The sequence below is a fragment of the Halichoerus grypus genome, chromosome 3, assembly GCF_964656455.1.
Source record: "Halichoerus grypus chromosome 3, mHalGry1.hap1.1, whole genome shotgun sequence".
NCBI lineage: Eukaryota > Metazoa > Chordata > Mammalia > Carnivora > Phocidae > Halichoerus > Halichoerus grypus.
Window position 1 is genome coordinate 20501104 of NC_135714.1, and position 25230 is coordinate 20526333.

Here is a 25230-nt window from a genome sequence, read left to right on the forward strand (position 1 = left end):
GATGTCCTCAAAAGAGGAGATGAGGACACAGTCACACACAGAGGGAAGACCTTGTGAAGACATCGGAAGAAGGTGGCCATCTAGAAGCCAAGAAGAGAGGCTTCAGAAGAAAACAGCCCTGCTGCACCTTGATTTTGGACTTCCAGGCTCCAAAACTGTGAGGAAATACATATCTGTTGGTTAAGCACCCCCATCCGTGATACTTTGTTATGGCAGCTCTAGCAGACTAATATAGCTCTGTTCCTTGGAAATAGACTCTGAGATACAGGGTTGCATGTGAAGTTTTATGGGACCAGTGTCAGGAAATCCTACACAAAAACAAGGAAGGCAGAATTAGGTAGAGGGAGAAATTGAACTAGAATGAGGTTGCCATCAAGGTGGTGTTCTGGAGTTGGGATGGCCCTACAGGGCTGTTCCAAAATGAGGCAAAAAGCCTTTTTTCCTACATAGGTCACCTTATGGTGAAGGGTGGCAGGAGGTGATTCCTTCCTGCCATCCCACCCCCCAAAACATTTGGCAAGGTCTGGACATATTTTTGGCTGTCACAACTGGGGGATGGGTGTGTGTGTGTGGTGGGGGGTGCATGCACTGCTGGCATCTAGTGGGTAGGGCCCAGGGATGCTGCTGCTAAATATCCTACAATGCACAAGGCAGCCCCTACAACCAAGAGCCATCTGGTCCCAAATGTCAATAGTTCTGAGGTTGAGAAAGCCTGCCCTACATCAACAAGTCATTGGCCATGAGGTGCTCTTGCAAGGACATAACCTTGGGCAGGTCCCTAGAGCTGATGGCAATTCCCAGTGAGCCATCTGCACTCTTATGATCCCAGCCACTGAAGAGTGAGTGTTTGCCATGAAGAGAGGATCCAGGTAGAGCAAAGAGCCCTTTATCTGGACCCTAAGACCTCTCTTTCTTTTCGTTCTTTCTTTTTTTTTTTTTTTGAAGATTTTATTTTTAAGTAATCTCTACACCCAATGTGGGGATCGAACTTACAACCCTGAGATCAAGAGTTGCATGCTCTACCAGCTGCACCAGCCAGACGCCCCTCAGACTTTTCTTTCTAATAAAAATAACAACAAACCATGCTTAGGACACTGTGTTGGGGGTTTTACCTACATTATGTCATTTAAGCTGCATGGAAAGTCGGGAGAGGTGGATTTTATGGTCCTTATTTTATAAACAGAGGGTCTCAGAGAGGGTTAATCACTCACCCAAGTTTATTGAGCTAGAAAGTTACAGAATCAGAATCTGAATCCAGGGCCATCGGACTCCAAAGACTGGCTCTCTTGCAAGCAGGGAAGACAACTTTTGGTAAAACAAGAACAGTCTACATGACACACAGAGGAGAAAGAACACCTACCACAGACGTCACCCAGAACTGATATAAATACAGCGCCAACGTAGCCAGAAGCCCTGAAGCAACATCTGGAACCATGCAAACATCACAGGGCCAGGCTCCGAGCGTGGGACCCCTGTAGAGGAGCCGCCTTCCACCTTCATATCTGTAAACATTCATGAGTTATCAGAAATAATCCCTCTCAGCAGGAGCACTCTTTTTTTTTGCCTCCTTGAGGAGCATGCATGGACCTTAGGACTTTGTATGAAGACAACAGTAACTACGAAAAAGCAAGAAAGCCACGTCCCAGGAGTCAACGGTATAAAAATAATTTTTATTTACTACTGTAAATAAAGTAGTGCAAAGAGTAGTTTGGACCCACAATATTGCATTACTGATTTATTTACTACCTTAGCAGCATACAGTGAATGGACAGTCTGCTCTCCCTCTTCTCTCTTTCTGTCTCTCACACGCACACACACACACACACACACACACACACACACACATGCCCTTCCACAGACTCAGGCAGGCATAAGGGGTAGGGATGGAACTATGAGCTAAAGGCTTATTTCCTGCATATTCCACTGCCGCCAGTCTATTCTAATGGGTAATTCATGGAGAAAACTACAGTTAAATACTAAGAATTTTCTAAATGTTATTTTATGGATTCAATTGAAAAGGAAATGATATCCAACAATGTCATTGAATGATCTGGAAGCACGACCCTAGAAAAAGTCAAGGAGAAGAATGTGAACCCATTTACAAAGCCGTCGCCTTCCCTGCCTCTCCAGCCACAACTGATTTCTTTCAAGGTGCCTTACACCTGCTGGGCCTTGGAAGTCAAATTGAAATCTGCCTTTTGGATGTTGAGGAGCAGGGCTGTGGCCAACACACACCCCGAAATATTCTCTAACTGGTGGAGAGGTCACAATTTTCAGTACTTTAATGACAGGGAACGAACAAGGGGCTAAGATTCTTAAAATACATCTCGGTGTGTAAGGATTCGGATACGCCACAAGGCAGACTATGACCCCCCCCCCATACACACGGTCACTAGGGATGGACTCTGCAGTGACCCAGTCAACCTCCCCAACACACCCCTGTGATCAGGGTGTTCCTTGTATTTGTGTGATAACCTTTGGTTTACCCACTGCCTGCTCTGGGTACTTCCTTATAATTGGATTAAAAAAAAAAAAAAGACACCAAGTGCAAAATTCGCATCCAGTTGACAAGACATGTAAGGTGTTTATCAGTATAATGCCCTAGCCCCAGCTTCCAGTACCAGCTGCTGACGGGCTTCTCTGTCATCCAGAGAGTTCCCTCTCAAGGCTCTGTGTTAGTGGTGACTGTGGGCTGGTCCTGAGCGGAGGCGTTTGCACCTGGAGTCACAGGCGGACTTGCGGTGGGAGCTGTGGGGTCTGCGGAGGCCCGGGCTGGTGTCAGACGGGAACCCCTGGCTGCAGAGACACACGGATAGCAGGTACTGAATATTCAAAGCAGTGCATGCAGGACACACAACAACACCTAGGCCCTAGCAAGCCAGGGCAGATGCTTCTAGTCCAGTGGCCCTGACACTAATAGATTAAATGACTCTACACCCATTATCTAGATTCCTTGAACTTTGGTGTCCCCTCCTATAAAACGGCAGATAGGAATAGATGTGCAAAGATCTCTGACGGTTCTGACATCTTGGGATTCTAAGTTCTACATTTATGCTGTGACTCCCAGGCAAAGGTTTGCATTTTTTAAAAAAGAAAGAGAGAGAGAGAGAAAAGGAAGGGAGGAAGGAAGGAAGAGAAGGGGAGAAAAAAGAAAGAGAAAGAAAGAAAAGGAAGAAAAAGAAAGAAAGAAAGAAAGAAAGAAAGAAAGAAAGAAAGAAAGAAAGAAAGAAGAAAAAGAAAAAGAAAGAAAGAAAGGAAAGAAAGAAAGAAAAAGGAAAGAAAGAAAGAAAGAAAAGAAAGAAAGAAAGAAAAGAAAGAAAGAAAAAGAAAAGACTGACTCTCTGATCTATGTCTCCTGTGGTCATCTCTTTTTTTCTCTTTTTTTCTTGCAATGCAAGCCATGAATTATACCAGTCGATCAGAAAGGAGTGTTCGTTTTATTCACATTCTTACTCCCATTGGATGAAGTATCAAATTTGGTTTAAATTAGGTTATTTAAATAAATGTGTATAAGTCTTAGAAATCATAATTATTTGGTTTAATTATTTATCAAACTACCTTTAGTAAGCAGGTTGAACCACCATAAATATTAGGGAAGCTTATAAAGTTTTGTACTTTATGTCGGTGGTTTTCAAATAGGGTGATTTTGGTTCCTGGGGAAAGTTGGCAATGTTGGTAGACGTTTTTGGTGGTCACAACTGGAGAGCAGGCTGCTGCTGGTGGATCATGGGTAGAGGCCGGGGATAACCTGCCTACACCAAAGAATGATCCAGCTCCAAATATCAGTAGTGCTGAAGTGGGCATACCCTGCTTTCTAGACTGAGGCTGAGAGTATCCTGGCTCATAAGACTGTGGGATCTGGAAACTGGCCACTCTCCTTTAGAGTTAATGTATCTAAAGTGCCCAGAAGAGCGTCTGGCATGCACAGCTACTCAACAAATGTTAACCATTGGTACTAGTGATAGTCGATCTCTTTTACCCTGGAAATGTGTTTTAAGATTTATGAATTTCAGGGACATGGCTTGCAGGACTGATGAAAGAGTTAGTTGGCGCATCTGAGTCTGGGATCCCTCTAGCTCTCTTTCAGGCCCCAGGAGCCTCTGAAAACAGCAGAAACTTTGAAGCAAGAAAGACAGCAAAGCTTTGAAGCCAGGAGTCACGTGGCTCTGCCATTTACCAAATGGGTGATCTTAGGCAAGTTACTTAACCTCTCTGAGCTGTGGTTTCTTCATCAGTGATAAGGGGGGCAGCAGTTTGCAGACAAGTGTGACGAGTGGCTAACCCAGTGGCCAGAGTTTGTGCGAACAACTGCTAGTGATCTGAATCAAGCTCAGCAGTCCCTGAGTCTTAGACAATTTTCAGTAGGTGGGGGCATTCTTAAAGGTTCCCAGTGTCCATCCTGCAATGTATCGACTTTAAGAAGATGACACCACATTGACAATCTGACTTCTAGAATGAACTCTCCGAGAGTTCCATCTCCACGAGGCCATTCCAAGGACTTCAGGAACGAGCTCCAAAGCCTCTGGCTTTTCTGGATATGGAATTTCCTAGGAACCCCTTCCAACAGCTACAGAGTATTCTGTGGATCCAGAGACGGTTTTGAAAGAACAGGACAGTGATGGTGGTTGGTGGGACAGGGAGGAACCAGGGTATTATATGATGATGTGCTGTTTCTAGGTTAAAGCATCACTGATCTAACTATGGCAGGGAGCATGAGGCCCAGTGACGTGGTACAAAGACCATTGGCCAGAGTCAGGAGACCTGGTCTGGGCGAGTCTCATTTATCTGCCACTAACAGGTGACTTTGGGGTAGGTACTGAGTGGCAGACATTTCAGTCCTAAAATGTTTGAATCTCACGGGTCTCAATGTCCACATCTGTGAATTGAAGGACTTGGATCGGATGGTGTCCAAGACCCCCTTGGGCCCTGAGATTTATCTTTCTGATGATCTCTGAGGAAGTTCACAAAGTACTAAGGCATGCGGTTTTTTCCTTTTCAAGCTCTGGGAAGAAAAAAAAAAGTTTAAATCACCATGGTAACAAGATAAAGCAGCAATCAGTTTTCTGATTAAAACCAAAAAGTGCCAATGTGTAAATGTAGAAGGAATGCATAATTGGCATTGCCACCATTTAAATCTTCTTGTAAGAACATAATAAAAATCCTTGATGTTTCTACAGTAAATTTGTTATTACCCACGTGAGAACGCTCCCCCTTCCAACAGGGGGGTCACAATCACTGGACAAGCCCCCCCACAGCCCATCATAATTTTAAAGTGGCCTCTTTGTTTCTGCTCACCTGGAATGCGTGCTAATTTGATTACCAGACTGGAATCAAGGTAACCAGGAAAATAAGTGTGCTGTTTGAAAAATTATAGAGTCTATTCCAGAGCCAAATCAGAGTGATTTTTGTATTACTTGCTGCTTGGGGGACCATTTTCTGTATAGGAGCGAGAATAATCGAAAGCTGGCCCTGAGTGGGGTAGACCAGGGTTTGGCAGACTGCAGCCTACGGGCCAAATGGGGCTAACTGCCTGTTTTCGGATGGCTTGCAGCCTAAGAATGGTTTCTCCGTTTTTAAATGGTTGAACAGAAATCAAGAGAGGAGTAATATTTCGTGACAGGTGAAAAACATAAGAGATTCAGATTTTCACATCCATAGTAAAGTTTTACTGGAAACGAGCCATGCCCACTCGTTTTCACGTATGGTCAGTGGCTGCCTTGGCCCTATAATGAAAGCTGAGTAGTTGAGATGACCCGCAAAGCCCCAAATGTTTATTATCTGGCCCTTTGCAGAAAAGGTTTGTCAACCCCTATTGTGGACCATCGCGGGAAAAAGGTCTGCTTGCCAGCTGACCAGATGGGAACATAAAAGAAAAGAATATAAGGGATATACTGGGTCAGTTCTGAGATAGTAGAATGTTTACAAAGATGGAGTCCAAGGGGGTGAGGGGGTGGGGAGGGGGAAACCCCGGAAATCCTATGCGATGAATAAGATCTAGCCTACTTCACCTGGGCCCCGGGATCTAGTGGGACACCAAGACAAGGATAAGATTCATGTCATTTTTTAAACATTTCTCATGAGTAAAGCTACTGGGTCAGTGCCAAGGGTAATGAGAAAAGTGAAATCTCGCCGCTAAAGAGCTCTGACTTGAGGCCCTCTGCTTTTTTCATGAATGCCACTTTCTGACATTTCACTGTAATTTTAGTAGCAACCTCATTAACTGGAAATGTAGAGGACAGGAAAAGAGTAGAAACAGTTTAATTAATCTCGGTCATATCATCCTACCCGTTTTCAAAGACCACTGGGCTAACCACTCGGGCAAAAAGAATGAGTTGGCTTCAACTCTGGCTGTTTTGAATGGAACGACATTGGTTTAAGAGGTTACCTGGTCATACCCAGGAGCTGCTAGTTCGGCAGGTCTCGCTCTACGCTGTGCATTCTACCGAGACATCCGGTTTCCAGTAATACTGGTAAGACCAGACTCTCTCTGGAAGGGTACCTTCCATTTTGCCCCTTTGTCCTCTCTTTACCTTCCTTCAGGCAGCCAGCCAGCCTCCATGCTTTCTCAGTCTCCGGGCGGGCTTTCAGCAGGGCAGAAATGGAAACGGTTCTAGACATACTTTGCTTTGGGGATTTTGGTTTTTTTGTTTTTTTTTTTCCAAAAACCTGAGTCCATTAAGGCAATTATGATTGGCGCCCCGACAGGGAGGGGAGTGGAGGAGCTCTTCAGAGACTCAGTGAGGCAGGGAGAGGAGTGTCTGGAGCCTGGGCAAGCGGCTGAGCCCGTCTGTGGGTTGTACTGGCGGCAGCTAAGCCCTCACCTTGCCCCCTCAGCAATCTCAGACAGGAAGCATGGGGAGAAAAAAGGGGAGCAGCAAAGTCGGTGGGACTCCCAGGTGACCAGAAGCTGCAAAGCCAATGGACTTGGAGGGACAGAGGAGGCTCAGAGCAGTGTGCATTCTGCTATCCCACTGGTGGTCACGTGAGTGGTCCTACTGCCCCCCAAGACCCAGAGACCCTGGCGCTCCCCTGAGAGCCATCGGTCTCAAGAAAGACTGAGCTGCCTGGTAGAATGCAAGCCAGGAGACAAAAACACGTTCCCTTAAAGGAAACAAGAGATGTGTGATATTTTTCATATATTTGTTTTGGCTCTCTTGAGAGCCTGGTCAGTATCTTTTAGACGGTTTAAAAAAAGAGTTTGATGTTGTAGAAAGAGTCTAACAACATAGAAAAACCCATGAGGCTCTGGGAATTGTGTCTGTTCCTGAGATAACCCAAGCTAGGTAAGTGCAGGCGCTACTTGGTGTCAGCATGCTTTAATTGCAGGTGGAATGCCCCAGGATATGATTCCTTGGGGAGCGACCAGCTACCATTTGTTGAGTTCTAAGCACTTTACACTGTGTTATCTGGTTATTTGCTTCTCTCAACTACACTGGAAAGTAGGTGTACCGCTATTGTGGCTATTTTCCAGAAAGGGAAACCGAGGCACAGATGGGCTCCCTCCCCTGCCCAAGGTCATGCAGTGAGTGGCAGGGCCAAAACCTTAGCAGCATGACTCTCAAGGCTGTGTTATTAGCTACTGTCCCACACTGCTAACCTTCTGAACACGGGACAATTTAGCGTGACAAACGTGGTGGAGTGTGGACTATATATCGCAGAGCACATAAACTCAGGAGGAAAATGAAGGTAGTTGGAGCTGAAAGCAAAATGGATGGACAGCTCAATTTAAAAGTTTGACCATAAATCACTAATTTTTTAAAAACAACTGACCGGAAAAATGCAAATCGCGAAATGCCAAAGATCCCTAACTTAGAGCAGAATCCTTCCACAAGGCTCCTTAAGGGAGGCTCCTGACTTTCAAAATTTTGTCCCTCTTAACTGTCACTCAGCACCCAGACTTCGTTCCTGTGCCGGCTTCACACCAGCATCCGCTAGAGGGCGCCCCCTTTTCCCGGGGCAGGTCAGGAGACCTCAGGCACCAGCCAGGTCCTGGGCGAAGCACCAGGCCTAGCAACTTCGCCCTCTGAGCAGTCTTCTCTCCTGCCCCTCTGAACCTGCCTGTCTCCCACCCCATTGCCTAGTCACTGACAGAGTACCTTCCTATTTCAACGTTGGGCTTTTTTTTTTTTTTTTTTAAGATTTTTTTAAAAATGTATTCATTGGATAGAGAGAGAGCACAAGCATGGGGAGGGGCAGAGGGAGAGGGAGAAGCAGACTCCCCGCTGAGCAGGGCGCCCGACGCGGGGCTGGATCCCAGGACTGCAGGATCATGACCTGAGCCAAAGGCAGACACTCAACTGGCTGAGCCACGCAACGCCCCCTATTTCAAAGTTATTGACAAATTTGCACTTATGTTGAGGATTTTAAAAATATGAAAATAGGGGCACCTGGGTGGCTCAGTCGTTGAGCGTCTGCCTTCGGCTCAGGTCATGATCCCAGGGTCCTGGGATTGAGCCCCGCATCGGGCTCCCTGCTCCGCGGGAAGCCTGCTTCTCCCTCTCCCACTCCCCCTGCTTGTGTTCCCTCTCTGTCTCTCTCTCTGTCAAATAAATAAATAAAATCTTTAAAAAAAAAATGAAAATAATTTACTATGTATTTTAACTCTTAACACTAGTTCTAACAGGGCTGGTAGGCACCACTTAGGGCACATTTTGGAAATAACGTGGAGATTTTTTTTTTTTTTTACTTCTAGGCCCTTCCTACTCAAAGTGTGGCCCATGGAACCACAGCGTGGACATCACCTCAAATCTTGTTAGAAATGTGGAATCCCAGAGCCAACCCCTGGACCCACTGAATCAGAATCTGCATTAAACAAAATCCTGGGGTGATTCATGTGCACATTACAGTAAAGAAGTATGGGGCTGGAATTCACATATTAAAATATGTGTCATTTTATTATAATTCATTTCTTTTTATTTCTCCTTTATATTGCTTTTAGGGCAATTACTTTTAAAAATATGTGTGTAGGCAGGATAATTATCATTCATTTCAAGGTACCAAAAACGTGCTACAAAATATTTTTTATATAAGGGAACAATATGTCAGAGACAGAATGGTAACCACTATTTTATTTAATTTTATTTATTCATTTATTTTTGGTAACCACTATTTCAAAATACTGTTGACCTTTGAATAATTCAGGTTTGGACTGAATGGATCCACTTTCACAAGTTTTTTTGTTTTTTGGGTTTTTTGTTTTAATAAACACGGTACAGCACCATGAATGGACTTTCTCTTCCTTATGATTTTCTGAATAACGAATTCTTTTCTCTAATGTAAGAATATAGTATATGATATGCATAACATATAAAATATGTGTTAATTGACTGTTCATGTTCTCGGTGAGGCTTCTGGTCAACAGGAGGCAGTAATGAAGTTTTGGGGGAGTTAAAAGTTATATGTAGAATTTCAACTGCAGGGTAGGTCGGTCCTTAGCAGCCCCCCCCCCCCCGCCGCCCCGTTGCTGAAGGGTCAACTGTATCACGAGTCTGAAAAAGTTTGAAATCCTGCTGCCCTCTGTCCTTTCTTGGATATTATTTTGTGATTTGGGGCAGACCCCTTCATCTATTTGGCCTCAATTTCTTCATCTGCAAAATGAAGGGCATAGAATTAAATTAACTTTAAGAGCCCATCCAGACTTAGTCTAAGGCCAGCAACACGCAAGGAGGTATGCTCAGGAAGTGAACGAGTTTGCAAAAAAATGAAGAACACATGCGAAAGAGCAAAGGATACATAGCAAAGGGAAAAAAAATATCAAAGGGCAGGAGGGGCAGGGAGGCGAGAATGTGGAGAGACTGATAATGCAGACAGGAAGACAGGAAAAAGAGACAACTTCTGATAAAAGCAATTCCACCAGCCCATGAATTTTCATGGCTACCAGCTGGCATGAAATCATAAAGACAATTTTCAGCTCCTCTAACGGAATTGCATTTGTAATAATCATAACAATATTTCTACAGAGTAAAAATGACAAAGATAATTTGAAATGGAAAACACTGACAAGATGCAAAATAAATGTGTTCTACCTGGCAACAAATTTAGGGACGGGACAGAATTTGCATGAGGAAAATTTATAAGCCGGCATACAATGGGGCATCAGCTCTGGATGGGTTTTGATGGCTCCTTGTTAACCTCCTCAGGTAAATCAGAGGGAAATGATTCTGCGTTAGCCTCTTGTAACAGAGACTTCCTTCCCACCATCGAATCTGCGGTGAGACGCACTCCTTTCGCTTTTCATTATCTGCTGCACAAACAGTGGTTGAGCACGTGTTACGATGCCATGTCCAGTCCTAATTTGCCCGTTTGTAAATGTCCCTCCTGGTCTTCAGGAGTGATCGTGCCCTTCTGCAGCGGTCCAAGAGGGTGGAAAATTGTAATTCTCCACCGACAGAGGTTTGCAACTTTGAGCACCTACTAAGTGTGAGATATTCCACACGATGCACGAAAGCCTTCCATCCTATGGTCTGATAAGGGAGACGGACATAAGAGCTCACATTGACTGAGAGGGTTTTATGTGCCAGATAAATATAATGGCTAAGACTACCTGCAGTAGTCACTTTGGTAAGCGTCACGTGTATTTTTTTCACTGAACCCTTCGAACATCCCTGGGAAATAGCGACTATTATAACCTAATTTTATTGTTGGGAAATGGGGAGATCAGGAAGGTGAAATAACTCGCCATAAGTCACACAGCTAACGAGCAGCCAAGCCTGGACTCCAAGCCCACATAGAAGCTACGGTGGCGTCCATCTCTTTAACGACGGCCCTACGCTAGCTTGGAAAAATAACAGTGACCAGTGGAAATCACGCTAAACTAACTGCCCACTTCATCTTCCTCCTCAGCCGCTCCTTTCGAATCCATGTGGCTGGGTATGTTTACTCATCATGAGTGCTTGTTTATCATCCCACACATTTGATTCCTTGACTGGAATAAATAGGAAGAATTCATACTGGAGGGGGCTTCAGAGCTGGGTTCTAAGGTAACGGAAGTAGGATATTGACAGTGGATGTATTTTCAATGGGAGAAGACATTGTGGTTCAATTTCTGAAGCTTCTTATTAAAAAAAAAATCCTTGCTTACTCTGACAGATAAAACAATAATTGGGACCTTCCATCAGCCAGAGATGATGACCCCCCCCTGGGGAAGCCCTCCACCCCGTGAATGACCCATCTAATGAAAGGAAATAGCATGGTCAAGGGCATGAGGAGGGAGAGTGTCATTTTTTTTTTTTTTTTTTTTGTAGGGAAAAAGAATCCCTACATTTTTATATTGTCCCAGCTTCTTAGAAATCTTTACCTGAAACAGACTGGAAATACTGCACGGTCCAGGCGATCAGTACAGACAGTAAGAAGGTTCCCAGAAAGTAGATCTGCAGAATCCGAAGCACGAGTCAGACGGCTGACAAAGGGCAGGGGCCACGAGAGCAGGGCTGGGGGAGACGGCACCTACCAGGGCAGAGTGCAGGACGGCACCCCAGATGAGCCGCAGGTGAAGGTAAAGCCAGGCCAGGGAACAGGGGCTGAAGGACTCCTCGCTGCTCTGGCCCCAGCACCTGCAGACAAAAAGCACAGGGAATCCCGAGGGACCGGCCAACTTGGGGGGCACCACCCATGACCCTCGTTGTCAGATCCTCAAACCCCCCTCCTGCTCTGGGCAAATGGGCACACTTGAGGTGAAAAACAAAGACACGAAGCCCGTTCTAAAGGGTTGGGGCCTGTCCTGAGATTCCAGGCTCCTGGCTGGCAGAAGCCTCAGAAAAAGGTGAGTCTTGTTCTCAGGAAAAAGCTAATGGGTCAAGGAGGACCCCGACACAGATCCGCCAGAGCAGTACTCCTGTCCGAGTGCCTGTCCGAAGTCCGGCCGTCAGAACGCTTCCCTATCTTGCAGAAAGGCACGGTCTAATCAGACACATTATTCCTTCCACTCTCGTGGAAAACCTTGGTCAGCACTTTAACTTCAGATCAAGCACATTCTGTACAGAAAGCCTCAGATGCTAAAAAAGGGAAATAGTTTGGGTCCAGCTGAGTGTTCCTGAATCAAAACAAATCCCGAGCCCTTTTTATAACCACTGGCGTTACATAATAAGAGAAACTCGGACTTTAGCCAAGAAGCAAACACCACCCACTTGGGTTCCCCCAGACTCCACAGGATTAAAGAAGGCTCTGAACTCACCTTTCATACAGTTCCTGGAGGATGGAGATGTTATTAGAATGGATAGTTGGGTCAATTTCCAAGAAATCTAAAATATGATGTGGGATTATAGCACCTTCCTCAATGAGCAGAGCCAGGTTAAAAAATCCCTGAAAACAAGCCACAGACCAAACTCATCAACTCCTTATAATAAACCCCAGACACACACCCTTCATCAGAATGTAAAGTTTTACAACCTCTAGGTTTTTTTTTTTTTTTTTTTTTAAGTCCCTCGAGCCAGATGGTTTTGTCATCTTCATTGATGGATTGTTTCCCTAAGTATATGCATCTGAGAAATTTATTTGCAGGAGAACCAGGAGGCTTTCAGAAGATGCTGTGTCCCATCTGCTCAGAAGCCAGTCAACCAGAGGAATCTGTCCTTTCTTGCTCATTCTCTCAAGACAGAACTCGCTGGAAAATGTGCCCTTGTGTCATCCACAAACCAGAATACCAAGTTGAAGGCGATGTCTATCACTTATAGATCATGCTCTGGGACACATCAGCATGTCGGAAATCGAACAGAATGTTTTTGTGGCCGGGGGTGCTCCTCCTGACTGGCATTCTAATGTAGAGAGTCTCTCTCATGCACAATGTCACACATGGGGGATTGTCTCTGCTCTCCTAGGCCAGCGTGGAAAACCGCTCATGATCCTCTTGGCACAGCTCCACTCAGATACAATTCCTTACCTCTTCCTTATACACCTTGTTCTTGACCCTCAGCGGTAGGACCTGCCTTATTGGGCTGTGCAGATCCAATTAAAAAAACCAGCAGAGTTAAGAGGCTGACAGGAGAGGCGCTTCATAAAGAATGGGAGCTACTACACTGTCTGGGGACAGGCACCGTCCATCAGGGGCAGAGCATGTGGCCGGACCGAGAAATCCACAGAAAACGATGCGTTACTTACCATTAGGGATTTACAAGTGAAACGGGATTGTTGCCCTTCAAAGAATTCATGGTCATGTTTTAATGACTTGTATCCTTCCTTTGACCTTTCCTTTCAGTTGCCACAGACAAGGATCTCAATGAAAATCACCCCCAACAGGCTGTATACACTGGGCCTCTCATTACCATCCTATGCAATAATCATGATAAACATAATAGCAGCTAACATTTTCTGAGTGCTGTTATAATGTGAGGCGTTGTTCTGTTTTATGTATATATCTACTTAATGCTCATAACAGCAGATTGAGATAGGTACTATTAGCCTCTCTATTTTAAAGGTGAGGAAGCTGGGGCACAGAGAGGTTGAGGAACTTGCCCAACGTAACACAGCTGGACAGGGGCAAGGGCTGGAATCCAAATGCAAGCACACAGGGCCCAGAGTCTCAAATCTTTACCTTCACTGTGCTGCCAAGTAACCTCTAAACAGATCAAAGTGTTGTACCTTCGAGATGTACACATAACACACACTTATGCACAAGCAGAAAATAGAATATTTCTCCACTCTTTAAAAAGAAGGTACTCTTAAAACTTGAGATATTAGAAGAAAAGAAAAAAAATCACTTTATGTAATTTTAATGTCTCTTGGAAAAATAGCAAAATTAAAATAAATGGGAAAATAGACTAGGCAAATATTTGTATGCAATGTAATAGCTTAAGGTCCATTATCTACTGGGCAAATGTATAAAGAACTGATTCTGATTTAAATGGAAAAAAAAAAACCAGTATCGGGGCGCCTGAGTGGCTCAGTCAGTAAAGCGTCTGCCTTCGGCTCAGGTCATGATCCCGGGGTCCTGGGATGGAGTCTGGCATCGGCATTGGGCTCCCTGCTCAGCGGGGAGCCTGCTTCTCCCTCTCCCTCTGCCCCTCCTCGTGCTCATGCTCTCTCTCTAATAAATAAATGAAAATCTAAAAAAAAAAAAAACCAGTATCAAACCTCCAATAGATAAATAGGAAAAGAATATGAATAGAGAATCCACATAAAATATATCACGAGTAAATGATCGTAAAGTCTACGTAAAAATGTCCATTGCCACTAGTAATCAAATCAATGCAACGTAAAACAATAAGGAAGTTATCAACTTATAGTTATTTATTTAGGATAATTAAAAGTGAAGTCATGGCAAGATTTCTGTCCCTTTCCCGCACTCAGCCACTGCTTGGTGAGGTATTCGTTGGAAAACCTTTCAGAAAGCACATCAGCCCATGTGCTATTAGTATATAGCCATGAGACCATTTCAACTGTTTGATTCAGTAATACGAGCCCTCAGATTATTAAGAAATTATTCAAATGGAGATAAAAGACGGAGGTATGAACATGTCCACTGAAGCACTCGATAGCCTTGCAACAGAACCGGAAAAGGCCTCCGCGTCTTCCTTAATAGACTATAAATCCCAAGAAGGCAGGAATATTGTCTATTTTTTTCTCTTCCGTCCCCACCACTAAGAAGTGTCTAAGACATGGCAGGACTGAAGAAATAGGTGCCAAGTCAATGAATAAATTAGCAAACGAGAATAAACGTCCACCAATAAGATAAAGCTTAATAAATTACAGCCATCGGCTCAACAGAATATGGGGCAGTGGTTAAGAGTAATTAATAGTTACAGAGACCATGCAGTAAAATGCACACATCCCTACAATATGTGAAAAGAGATGGATTTTCTAAGAGGCGTGGATGCTCTTGTTAACATTACAGAGATACACTTGGCTGTGGACAGCAGATAGAGGGGGACAGGAAGACAGGAAGGAGTAAAGGCCCAGCCATGGAACCGTGGCTGCATCCTTTAATGCTTATTTTCCTTTAAAATTATCTTTTAATGTTTCTATAACATTGTTTTTCCAAAAATAAACATCGGGATTGAAAAAAAAAATAGGTCCCCTAAATCTGAGTGCCAACAGATATCATCAAAGGAAGTTTGGCTCTAAACTGAGTCCTTTTAGCACCAACTCTGGTTTCATTCCAGAAGAAATAATCATAGGAAAGATCATGTTCATTGAGTGTACTCAGTGCTGAATGTTTAATAACATTCAATCCTCATAACCTATGAGCTAAATACTATTATTATCCCCAGTTTCCAAATGAGAAAACACAGACTCAGTGATTTAGTGACTTGCCCAGTAGGAATAGCAATGAAGTGGTAAAGACGTGGGGGTTTAACCCAAGTAAAGAAACACTCAGATGTTGTACCTCCTTTAAAAAAAAACAAAACAAAATCTAAGATAGGGATGCGTTTCCAGCTTTTGCTCTGTAATCAGACCGCAAAGCACAACACCAGAAATCCGGTGTCTAAGAAGGCGTCAACCACAGGGCTCCTGGGTGGCTCAGTCGGTTAAGCATCTGCCTTCGGCTCAGGTCATGATCCTAGGGTCCTGGGATCGAGCCCCGCGTCAGGCTCCCCGCTCAGCGGGAAGCCTGCTTCTCCCTCTCCCTCTGCCCCTCCCCTTGCTTGTGCTCTCTCGCTCTCTCTGCCAAATAAATAAATAAAATCTTAAGAAAAAAAAAAGGCATCAACCATTGCGACTTCCATCGTGAAAATGACCCTGAGATTCTCACAGGAGAATTCCGATTAGCAAATGTCAGAGAGATGGAACCAGAGGATCATCAGGAGCTCACCACACTAATGATTGTTGCAGGCAAGATCTACTAAAAGATGCTAAAATTAGTGGACAGAAATTTGAGAAGAAACAGAATATTTGCAGAGTTGCAAACGATCTCCCCAGGATATATATAAATTAGAAAGAAAATTGTTAACTTTGCAGGGAAGAAACCCAGCAGAAGCTACCTTAACCAAGGGACTGAGATCAGCCTCACCAGTAATTAGATGTACTGACATCACTCATATGATACACTCAGAAGGACATATCAGTTCTGTGTTTTCCTTGCTCAAAATGCATAACTTCATTCTATTCATCAGGAAGCAGAAGACAGAGCCAAATTGAGGCACAGTCTACATAATACCCATAATACACTGTGTTACACATAATACACATAAGACCCAGTGTTCTTCCTAAGTATCAAGGTCATGGAAGACAAACAAAGGCCGAGGAACTACTATCGATTGAAAAAGACTAAAGAAATAGGACAACTAAATGTGATGTGGGAGCCTGGATGGGATCCTGGCACAGAAAAAGGGCATTAGTGAAATCAGAGGGAAAGCCTCAAGTGTACCTAATGGTACTGAGCCAACACTGACTAGTTGGTAACGGTATTGTGGTTACGTGCAAGATAGTCACATTCGGGGAAGCTGGGTGACTGGTATATATCAACTCTCTGTACTCTTTTTGCAACTTTTCTATACATTTAAAAATCCTCCAAAATGAGAAGTTTCCCCCCCAAAAAGTCACCAAGAGCAAATTCCTATCACTGAAGTGTTGGCCCAACTATACAAGCAGATCATTTGTCATGTTGACCACACTTCCAATTTCTTCAGTTTCTACGCAGTGAGTTAGTTTGATGGAATCTGGTAGAAAGACTCCTGGACTTGGAGCCAGGAGACGTGGCTTTAGGATCGGGCTGCTTCCCCTGCTACCTGATTGGTTGGCCTTGAGCAATTTATCACCTGGTTGCAGTCCTGTTATCCTCCCCTCTAACATGGCTATAATCACCCCCACCTTCAGGAGATTGCTGTGAGAACAGTGTGGTAACCACAGCAGGTGCTCCATAAAGGTTCCCCGTTAGGGTTCGTGTCCTCACAGAGCTGTGACAATGGAGGAGAAATGACTTTGTGACCTGGGAAGAAGTAAAGACGGGAGGGCCTTGGGAGGACTCCAGGCCTCGCAGTCTCACAAGCAGACATCACCCAGGGCTTGTCTCTGTGGTTTACCTGCGAGTCTCCATCCAGCGCCGCTTGGGCGTACATCTGCACGGACAGCTCAAGGTCTTGGGACTGGTTTTGGTGGCCATAGTAGTAAAGGTCTCCCATTTTCAAATACGCTGCAGGACACAAAGCACAGGCCCATTTGTGAAGCGGTTTTATTTCAGACCGACATTTTCAATGGTTGGCCCAGTCGCACGACTGAGAGTTTTTCCTACCTGGACCTGAATACGTAACATCATTGTTTCCTTGGTGTGTCAGGAAGGGGGTGGGGGAGGAAAACCTTGTGTACCGAGCACCAACATTTCTAGACACATTTTCTTGCTTTGCTGGGCAGCTCTCCCAAATGGGTCTGTGAAAATCCCAGTCTGCAACCTTACAGCGCAATTGGCCAAGATTGTTTGGGGCACTTTACTTGACATCTGAAATTTTGCTGCCTAAGTTTGATGACTGGTGGGTATTTCTTTACTCTGTTTAAGCCATAGATTTTATTTTTTTTTTCCCCCTTGGAAAAAGTTTTGCCTAATGGTGTATGTATCACTCAATGTCTAGTCAGAAAAATAGAACCTATGTCCAGGGGTTCAAAAGATGGATTTCAACACTGGGAACTGGTTACCAGGGTGTTAGAAGGGCTGAAAGGGCAAATGGGGGAACACCCAACAATCCAGAGAACAGTAAGATAGGAAACTATTCCCATCCCTAGATCTGGGACCACCTGAGACCACAGAGGGTGGCCTGCCAGTAGGAGCTGGGACCATGGGTATACGGCCATTGCCGGAGACACAGTCCGAAGTAGAGGGAGAAGGGGAGAAATACCTGGACTTCTCACTTCCTCCCATCCAGCAATCTCCTGCCGGCACCTCCCGTTGGCTGAAACCAATCAGATGCCCAGGACACAGGAGTCTGGGAATGTACTTCCTGGGGATCAACCCCTCCCATACAGAGCAGAGCAGAGCAAGACAGGGATACACCCGAGGGCAAAAAAGGCAAATGACTGGCCCAGAGAATCTCTCCAGAATAGCTTTCTCTTTTGAATTCTCACCAACTCTGAAGAAATGGTGGGTTCAAGCATTCAGTGGACAATGGAGGAAGAGAAGCACATTGCTTGAGGCCGACAGCAGTTTACTCATGATCTTAATAGCAGAGATTTTCACACTCTTTCCTAATTGTTTAGAAATACCATACTTCACACAAAGCTGTTAGATGTTCCCTGTTACTAAAGATTAAAAGCTTCCAATGTTGGGCGCCTGGGTGGCTCAGTTGGTTAAGCGACTGCCTTCGGCTCAGGTCATGATCCTGGAGTCTTGGGATCGAGTCCCGCATCGGGCTCCCTGCTCGGCAGGGAGTCTGCTTCTCCCTCTGACCCTCCTCCCTCTCATGCTCTCTGTCTCTCATTCTCTCTCTCTCAAATAAATAAATAAAATCTTTAAAAAAAAAAAAAAGCTTCCAATGCTTTAATTTAGCACCCATTTTTCTATACATACCAAATGAAGGAGCACCGATTTGAAAAACAGAGAAATTATAGTATCTCCAAACACAATTAACACCCAAGTATCTCTTGGCCAGGTCCTAAGGGGGTGAAGGGGGAGAAAAAGTTAATTCATTAATATATGAATAAATATATAAGTGACTAATTTTGCCTTCATAAAACCCAATTCATTATCCTTAACCTTAGAGCTTCCACTCCGAGAAGAATACATTTACTTACTGGCCTCTCCTCACAGATGTGTGCTAAATTTGTCTGTGACACTTCGATTCCAGTTTCTGCTGCTAAAACATAATACAGCAAAGCTTCGTGCCTAAAAATAGATGATTAATAATAAATTTCATATAGTGGCTCTTACTAATATTCACAGAGAGCTCTATATTCAAGCATAAGAGGGCACAAAATAAGCAGTTTTTTTAAAGCCACAAAATCATGAGTTTGTTGTGTGTGTGTGTTTTTTTAAAATAAATACTGTTGTTAAAAATACTGCATGCACTGATTTATTTTCTATCTTAAAGGCTGAACTCACTGATAAGGTTGGAGAGTTATTGATGCAACAGCTACCTCTACTGGCTAAATGGTGTATGGCATGCTGGCTGGGTGGTCTCGTAGCCTTCTGTCCTTGAATCCTTCCATCCCCACTTAGAAGAGATAAGTGGCATTTAGAAAAAGCCCTGTGCTTTCGGGTCCTCGGTTTTGTGAAAGCCTTCATGGGGCTTAGGATTCTGAGCAAGCTTAATTAAAGCTGAGTTTTTGTGATGCATTAGAAGCTTGGCAGAGGGGACGGAGTTTACAAGGGGCTTGAAACCAACGGCCAAACACACAGAAAAAAAATAAATGTTCGATACCACTAGTAACTGAATGATGGCAAAACAATGACGGGTCACAGTTCATCTATTGAAAGACTGGCACAAGATTCATAAGACAGAGTAGCAGCAAGGGTTTGGGGAAATGGACATATTCCTAAGGCCAGTGCTTGCGGGAAGGCCGGTGACTCCAGCCATTAAATGCGGGAAGTCTTAAGAATGCACATACCATTTGGCCAACAGTCCTCCCTTGTGAAGGTTTATTCTAAAGAAGCAGAAACATGTGCAAAGATTCTGTGACAACAGAGTTCACGGCAGAGCTGTTTATATGAACAAAAAAACACTGGAAGCTACTTAAGTATCTGAAAATCAGTGAGTAGTTAAATTACCCCATGGTGTAGCCACTTTCAGATGAGGCCATTAAAAATGATGTTGTAGAAGAGAATTCAAAAACGTAGAAAGATGTTTATGCAAAATTTTCCACTCAGTTAAGAAAAAGAAACAGCAGGATGAGAAACAGAGCAATTCCGTTTTTGTAAAGCAGAAATAAAACCAAGTGCACACCTTCACAAGCTCAAGCCGGTGCATATAGGCAGAGAAAAAATAATAAAACCCCCAAATCATCTATCAAAGTGCTCACAGTACTTTTCTCTAGGTGGTGAGAATCAAGTCATTTTATTTTCTTCTTTTTAATTCTATGATTTCCTCCATTTTCTTTGTGCTACCCAGGTTATGAGCGAAATTTTATTTTGACCAGATATCGTTATTTTGCATTCTCAGGAGTTGACATTAAGAACTCTTTCTTAATTGCAGCTCCACCCCAAAACTGGCTTCGGGTGGGACTGGCAAAATAAGGAAAGCAGATTCTGAAATCATTCTTTCTACTCTGTTAAAGCAGCTTCTGGTGGCCCATCCCCTGGGGGACAGAGAGAGGTGACTGGGGGTCAAATTAGGACAGTGAGACCTTCAATCGGACACACTGCAGGTCACGGGCCACTTCCCAGACACCCAAGGCAGTGGACCAATTAGCCATGACTCATGCTAAAGAGAGACGAAGCTCGCTGGGCAGTTGTGCCCTGCATTGCAAGCCAGATAACAAACCCACAACGGCAGCCATAAGAACCACACAAAAGATGCCTGGGCATTTTCCTACACAGCTGGTAAAAATCATGCTTTGTGACAAGAATCTTCAGAACAGACCCCAGATGGAGGGCGTGCAAAGGAGGCCTGGCAGAAAGTCCCTATCATTCTGCGACAGGGACCCATTCCCAAGGTCTCACAATCTTGCGTTTCTTTGGAGACATTTGGATTAGAACCAATGCCTGTTTCCCCCAGGGATGGATGCGGGAAGGAGCTGGTGTAGACTTGCCAGCTCAAGGTCACATGTTGGGCCAGGTCCCTCTGCTGCCATAACTGGATGGGATGTGGCTCACATTATTAAAATGTAATCAAAATGGCGTTTTCTTTAACAGCAGTCGGGCAGACTGTTCGAATGTGCGAGGGAGGCATGAGGCTGACGCTTCCCGGAAGAACTGAGTCACTAGGATAAACTTTACAAAGACAAGATCTTGTCTCTCGAGTTACTTGGGTGGTGGGGAGCGGAGGGAGGGGCAAGTTTTATAGGAAGATTTGCACTGTCCAATTACTGTATAAGCCAAGGGGAAATTTCATACAATTCCCAAGCATTTCCTTTGAGGAAGCACTGAAATCCATCAAAAAGAGATGTCTATGAAACATGGATGTCAACAGAAGCACTGAAGGGAAATCCACCTCTGTCTTCCCTCCTGCAGAAGCAATCCTCCGACGCCGCGCACTCCCACACCGCCACCATCCGCAGGGGAAGGTTAGAACTCTCAAGGCCAGACTTCCTCAGCTTATTAAGACTTCTGAGAAATGACACCTCTGCAGAAATCCTACCCACATTTAGCCTCCCAGTGTTTTGTTCTTATTTAATTGTGTTTCAACACAGAGTGCCCAGAAGTATTAATTACAGATATTTCTATATTTATATTCATGGAACAAACATGTACGCAGCACTTAACTGTGGGCAGGAAGCCCAAAGATAAGCCACAAAGCTGTACTGTCCTTTCCATGGATTTCTGCAAGGCTTAGGAAACTCACCAGAGCTTCAAGCTTTATTTCAAATGCACTAAAATGAAGTTGTCCCCCAGAGAGTCATTCTGACAGGGATGGGGGTGGCGGGTGGACATGGAGAGGAGGGGATTTATGGTGAAGAACGAGTTTAGGGGCTTATTTGCTACCCTCCCACTTCCGACTCAGCATATACACTTAGAGAGTTTTATAATGATACATCTTAATAATCAATCATTTGGCTGCTTGCTGTGAATTGTGAATTTGAGTACCTCTGAGCAGCTTCCCAAACAATTATATGATGTTCTTTGTGCTCTTCTCTGCAGCTCAAACCGAAAGGATAAAAAAAAAAAAAAATCCTGGGATCTCCGTGGAACTCGAGACCCCTGGTCTCTTGCAGAAAGGTGAATCTCTTTCAACTGAATTTGGCATGCCTACTTGTCTTGCCTCAAGCCCGCCATAATCTGGCTAACCTCCTGGGTTAAATATTTGGGGCATATTTAAGACAAAGGACAATAAAACACATGGCTCACAGATAAAACACACATGGGGGAAGGCAGAGAGAAATGAAACATGACAGCCTCTCCTTCGCTGACTTCTTCTGGTGTCCGAGGACAGCCTGAGGCATGACAACATTATCTTCCATATTATGCCTATACAGCAAAAGCCCTTTTCTCAATCATGCTCCTCTTTTAAACTATCCCATATAAATCTTGGAACACAGAAAAGCACAAGCTCATCAAACTGACACATGTAATTTGAAAATAACGTCCAGAATAAATTCACTCACAGAAAAGGAAAAAGGGGGATGGACTTGGGACATTGATGGATGATTTAGTTCTATTACAGCAAAAGAGATGGTACCAAAAAAGCCACATTGTGGTGTGGGGAAGCCAACATTCCTATATTTCCTGTTTAACCCCAGGGCCAGCTTCAGGACTTGGAGAGCGGGTGGAAATAGAAGCACTTCGCCTCAAATACATTTTGACGAAGATTTTCCCATTATAATGGATACTAGATGTCTCTTCCTGTTGATAGAGAAAAAGGCTTCGGATCCAGATTGAAACTTAATAATACTTAGCATCAGCATCAAGATTGACAAGGATATGGAGAAACAAAAATGTATACATGGTTGGCAGGCGAGTAAATTGGTAAACTCCTTTGGGAAAACAGCTAGCATTACCTTATAAAGGTGAACACTATCTTATAAAGTACCTGCCCTGTGACCCCACTCCTAAGTTTATATTCTAGCAAAACTTTTCCTATGTATGCCATGATATACATAAAAAAATGTTCATGGTCACATTGTTCTTAAAAACAACAAAAAAAGGGAAACGCAAATGTGTGTTAAAATAAGAATTGGTAAGTAAAGTGTGGTATATGACAGCAATAAAAATGACCCGCAGATACATGCATCAAGGGATATGAAGCTCAGAAACACAGTGTTACGTTTAAAAAAAAAAAGGCAGTTGAACCATATATAATATGGTTCTAATAATATAAAGCTCAGACACAAGCCAAATAACTCTACTGCTTAGGAATATATCCACGTATAGCAAAACTATAAAGAAAGCAAGGGGAGAACAACAACAAGGCTTAGGATGATGGTTACTTCTGGGGACTGGGGGTGGGGGTGGGCTTAATCTGGGGGGAAATGCAGGGGCTTCAACTGTTCATTTTCTTACATAGGGTTACAGATACTCATTGTATCATTATGCTTAAGAACTTAAGAACCTATACATATATATATATATCACATATCACTTCATACTTATCAACTACTATATGACAGAAGAAGGAGAAAACAACACAACTGGCTTCTGCCACGTCTCCAGTTCAAATGCTCAGCTCCTTTTACCTGGATTCTGAGCCAGCATGCCCCTTCAGACTCTCCCTTCTCTTTACCATCAAACACAGTTGTCTGGTTAGACATCTCAGGACCCAGCTTTGTCATGTCACTACCTTCTCCCCAAACTATCAATAGCTCCCCACTGCCTCATGAATTAAGTAAAAAGTGTATGACCTCCCATTCAAAGTTCCATAGAGCAGCATCTCTTTGCTCTTGTTATTTGTCACTCCCTTTTACAAATCTTACCTGAAGGCAAACTGGTGGCTTAAAATTTTCTAGACTCATCCAGAATTTTCCTATCTCTTTGCTTTTGTTCCTGCTATTCCCGTCATCAGAAATGCTGTTCCCTGCATGGCCAAGTGGAAATCCCACCCACCCCTCAAGGCCATATTATCTGCTACCCCCATCATGAAGGCTGATCTAAGTCCCACAAACCAGATAGCATCTTTTCCTTCTCAGAATCCTTCATGCTCTTTATATACTGCTCATGTGCCTTGAGTTATGGTTGTTCTATTTGCCTTAGATCGTGCACTCTGTTTTTGAGCACTTCCCAGGTAACCCTAGGTGCTGGGCCCCGGGGTACAAATCACCGGACAATCAACAAGAGCAGTCATGTTCTTAAAGGGAGTAAGGAGTTAGGGAGGACTTCTCGGCAGAGGAAACAGCAAGTTCAAAGATCCAGAGGTCAGACAGAATGCAGACCACGTGAGAAACTGCAGATAGTTCAGCATAAGGAAGAAATGAGGCAGAGCGCCTGGCTGGTTAAGTGGTTAAGTGTCTGCCTATGGCTTGGGCCATGATCCTAGGATCCTGGGATTGAGCCCCGGGATGGGCTTTCTGCTCAGCAGGGACCCTGCTTCTCCCTCTGCCTGCCGCTCCCCCCTGCTTGTACGCTCTTTCTTTGTCAAATGAATAAAACCTTTAAAAAAAAAAAAAGAAAGGAGGCAGCAAGCTTCCCCACTTCTTCGAGCCCCGCCTGCGGCGTCCCCTGCAGCTTATGGCAAGGCATCCTGCATTTAAGTGTACTCAGTAAAATCTGCTGACCTGGACCCGAATTCACAGTGTAGAACACACTTAATGTCCCCCTCCCCTCCACCAAAAAAAAAAAAAAAAAAAAAAAAAAAATCAATCTCGTGTTGTGGCTGAATATTTTAAGAAGGACAACAGGTTGCAAAAATCTTAATTCATCTCGACCTTCACAGCGAATTTTAAAATGTGCCACCTGAAATGCTTTGTGATGTTAAATTCAAAAGCAGGCAAGAAATGTAGCTATTAATAGACACTCTCTTTATGGGGAAAAATAGTGTCAAGCATCGTGGTGTGTATGTGTGGCAGCGTGGGGCTGTTTACAGATGTGCTCTCTCTTTGGGAAAGCCCACATACACACTTCGGTTTTTGAATACTCTTTTTCCCCTAAGAAGCTTGTGGGGAGCAAAGAGGGGGGCAGTTTGGAGGATGAGAAGTAGAGAATAAATTAAATTCAAATTTGGGAGTTTTAGAAACTGAAGCTCACTTGGGAGACAAGATAAAGCACCAGAAAAATTATAAGGTGTATCAAGGGGATACCATTAAAATTTTTTCCAGATTGTGCAAAGTGAGGCTACAGATAATAAACTTTCACAGGATGATAATAACAAACATTCCTTTTGGTATTTTCATTGGGTTCACGTCCCTGCCTTCTTTAAGATTTTCATTCACTGACATGCTATCTGCTGATTATGCGGGCACCCATGGACCAAAGGGGAAAATAGTGTTCTTTTGGACTTATATTTTAATTTTTAATTAAGGTTCAGATCAGAGTATGATCTATGGTAGGTCTGGTCTAATGTCTTTGAGGCAGTAGACCAATGGGATATGTGCCGATTTGTATACCCTTTTAAGTTATTACTGAAATACCCAGATCACTTGGGCAATAAACCAACCAAGAAAATATGTCCCAATGGAAAAGTAAGACAGAGTGGCAGGACTGGCAGAAGAAAACAAAAAGATGGAATCAGGTGGAGTTTGCAGTTTGGAAAAGTGTGCCCTTATTTGTAAAATCAAGGCACAGCA

The 25230-nt window shown here is 43.9% G+C and overlaps 1 protein-coding gene across 3 annotated transcripts in view; it reads right to left on the bottom strand.

Moving 5' to 3' along the window:
* Window positions 1-1649: 1649 nt before the first annotated feature.
* Window positions 1650-25230, bottom strand: part of SEL1L3 (SEL1L family member 3) — a 96869-nt gene continuing 73288 nt past the window's right edge. For 2 of the 3 annotated variants that reach the window (XM_078068467.1, XM_036090610.2), the window contains exons 18-24: window positions 18655-18745; window positions 18431-18515; window positions 16956-17065; window positions 12173-12300; window positions 11450-11552; window positions 11297-11369; window positions 1650-2796 (exon numbers count right to left, since the gene is read on the bottom strand). In XM_078068467.1, the coding sequence (XP_077924593.1) occupies window positions 2663-2796; window positions 11297-11369; window positions 11450-11552; window positions 12173-12300; window positions 16956-17065; window positions 18431-18515; window positions 18655-18745 (724 nt within the window). In that variant the 3' untranslated portion in view covers window positions 1650-2662. The other variant, XM_036090612.2, reaches the window with a different exon arrangement.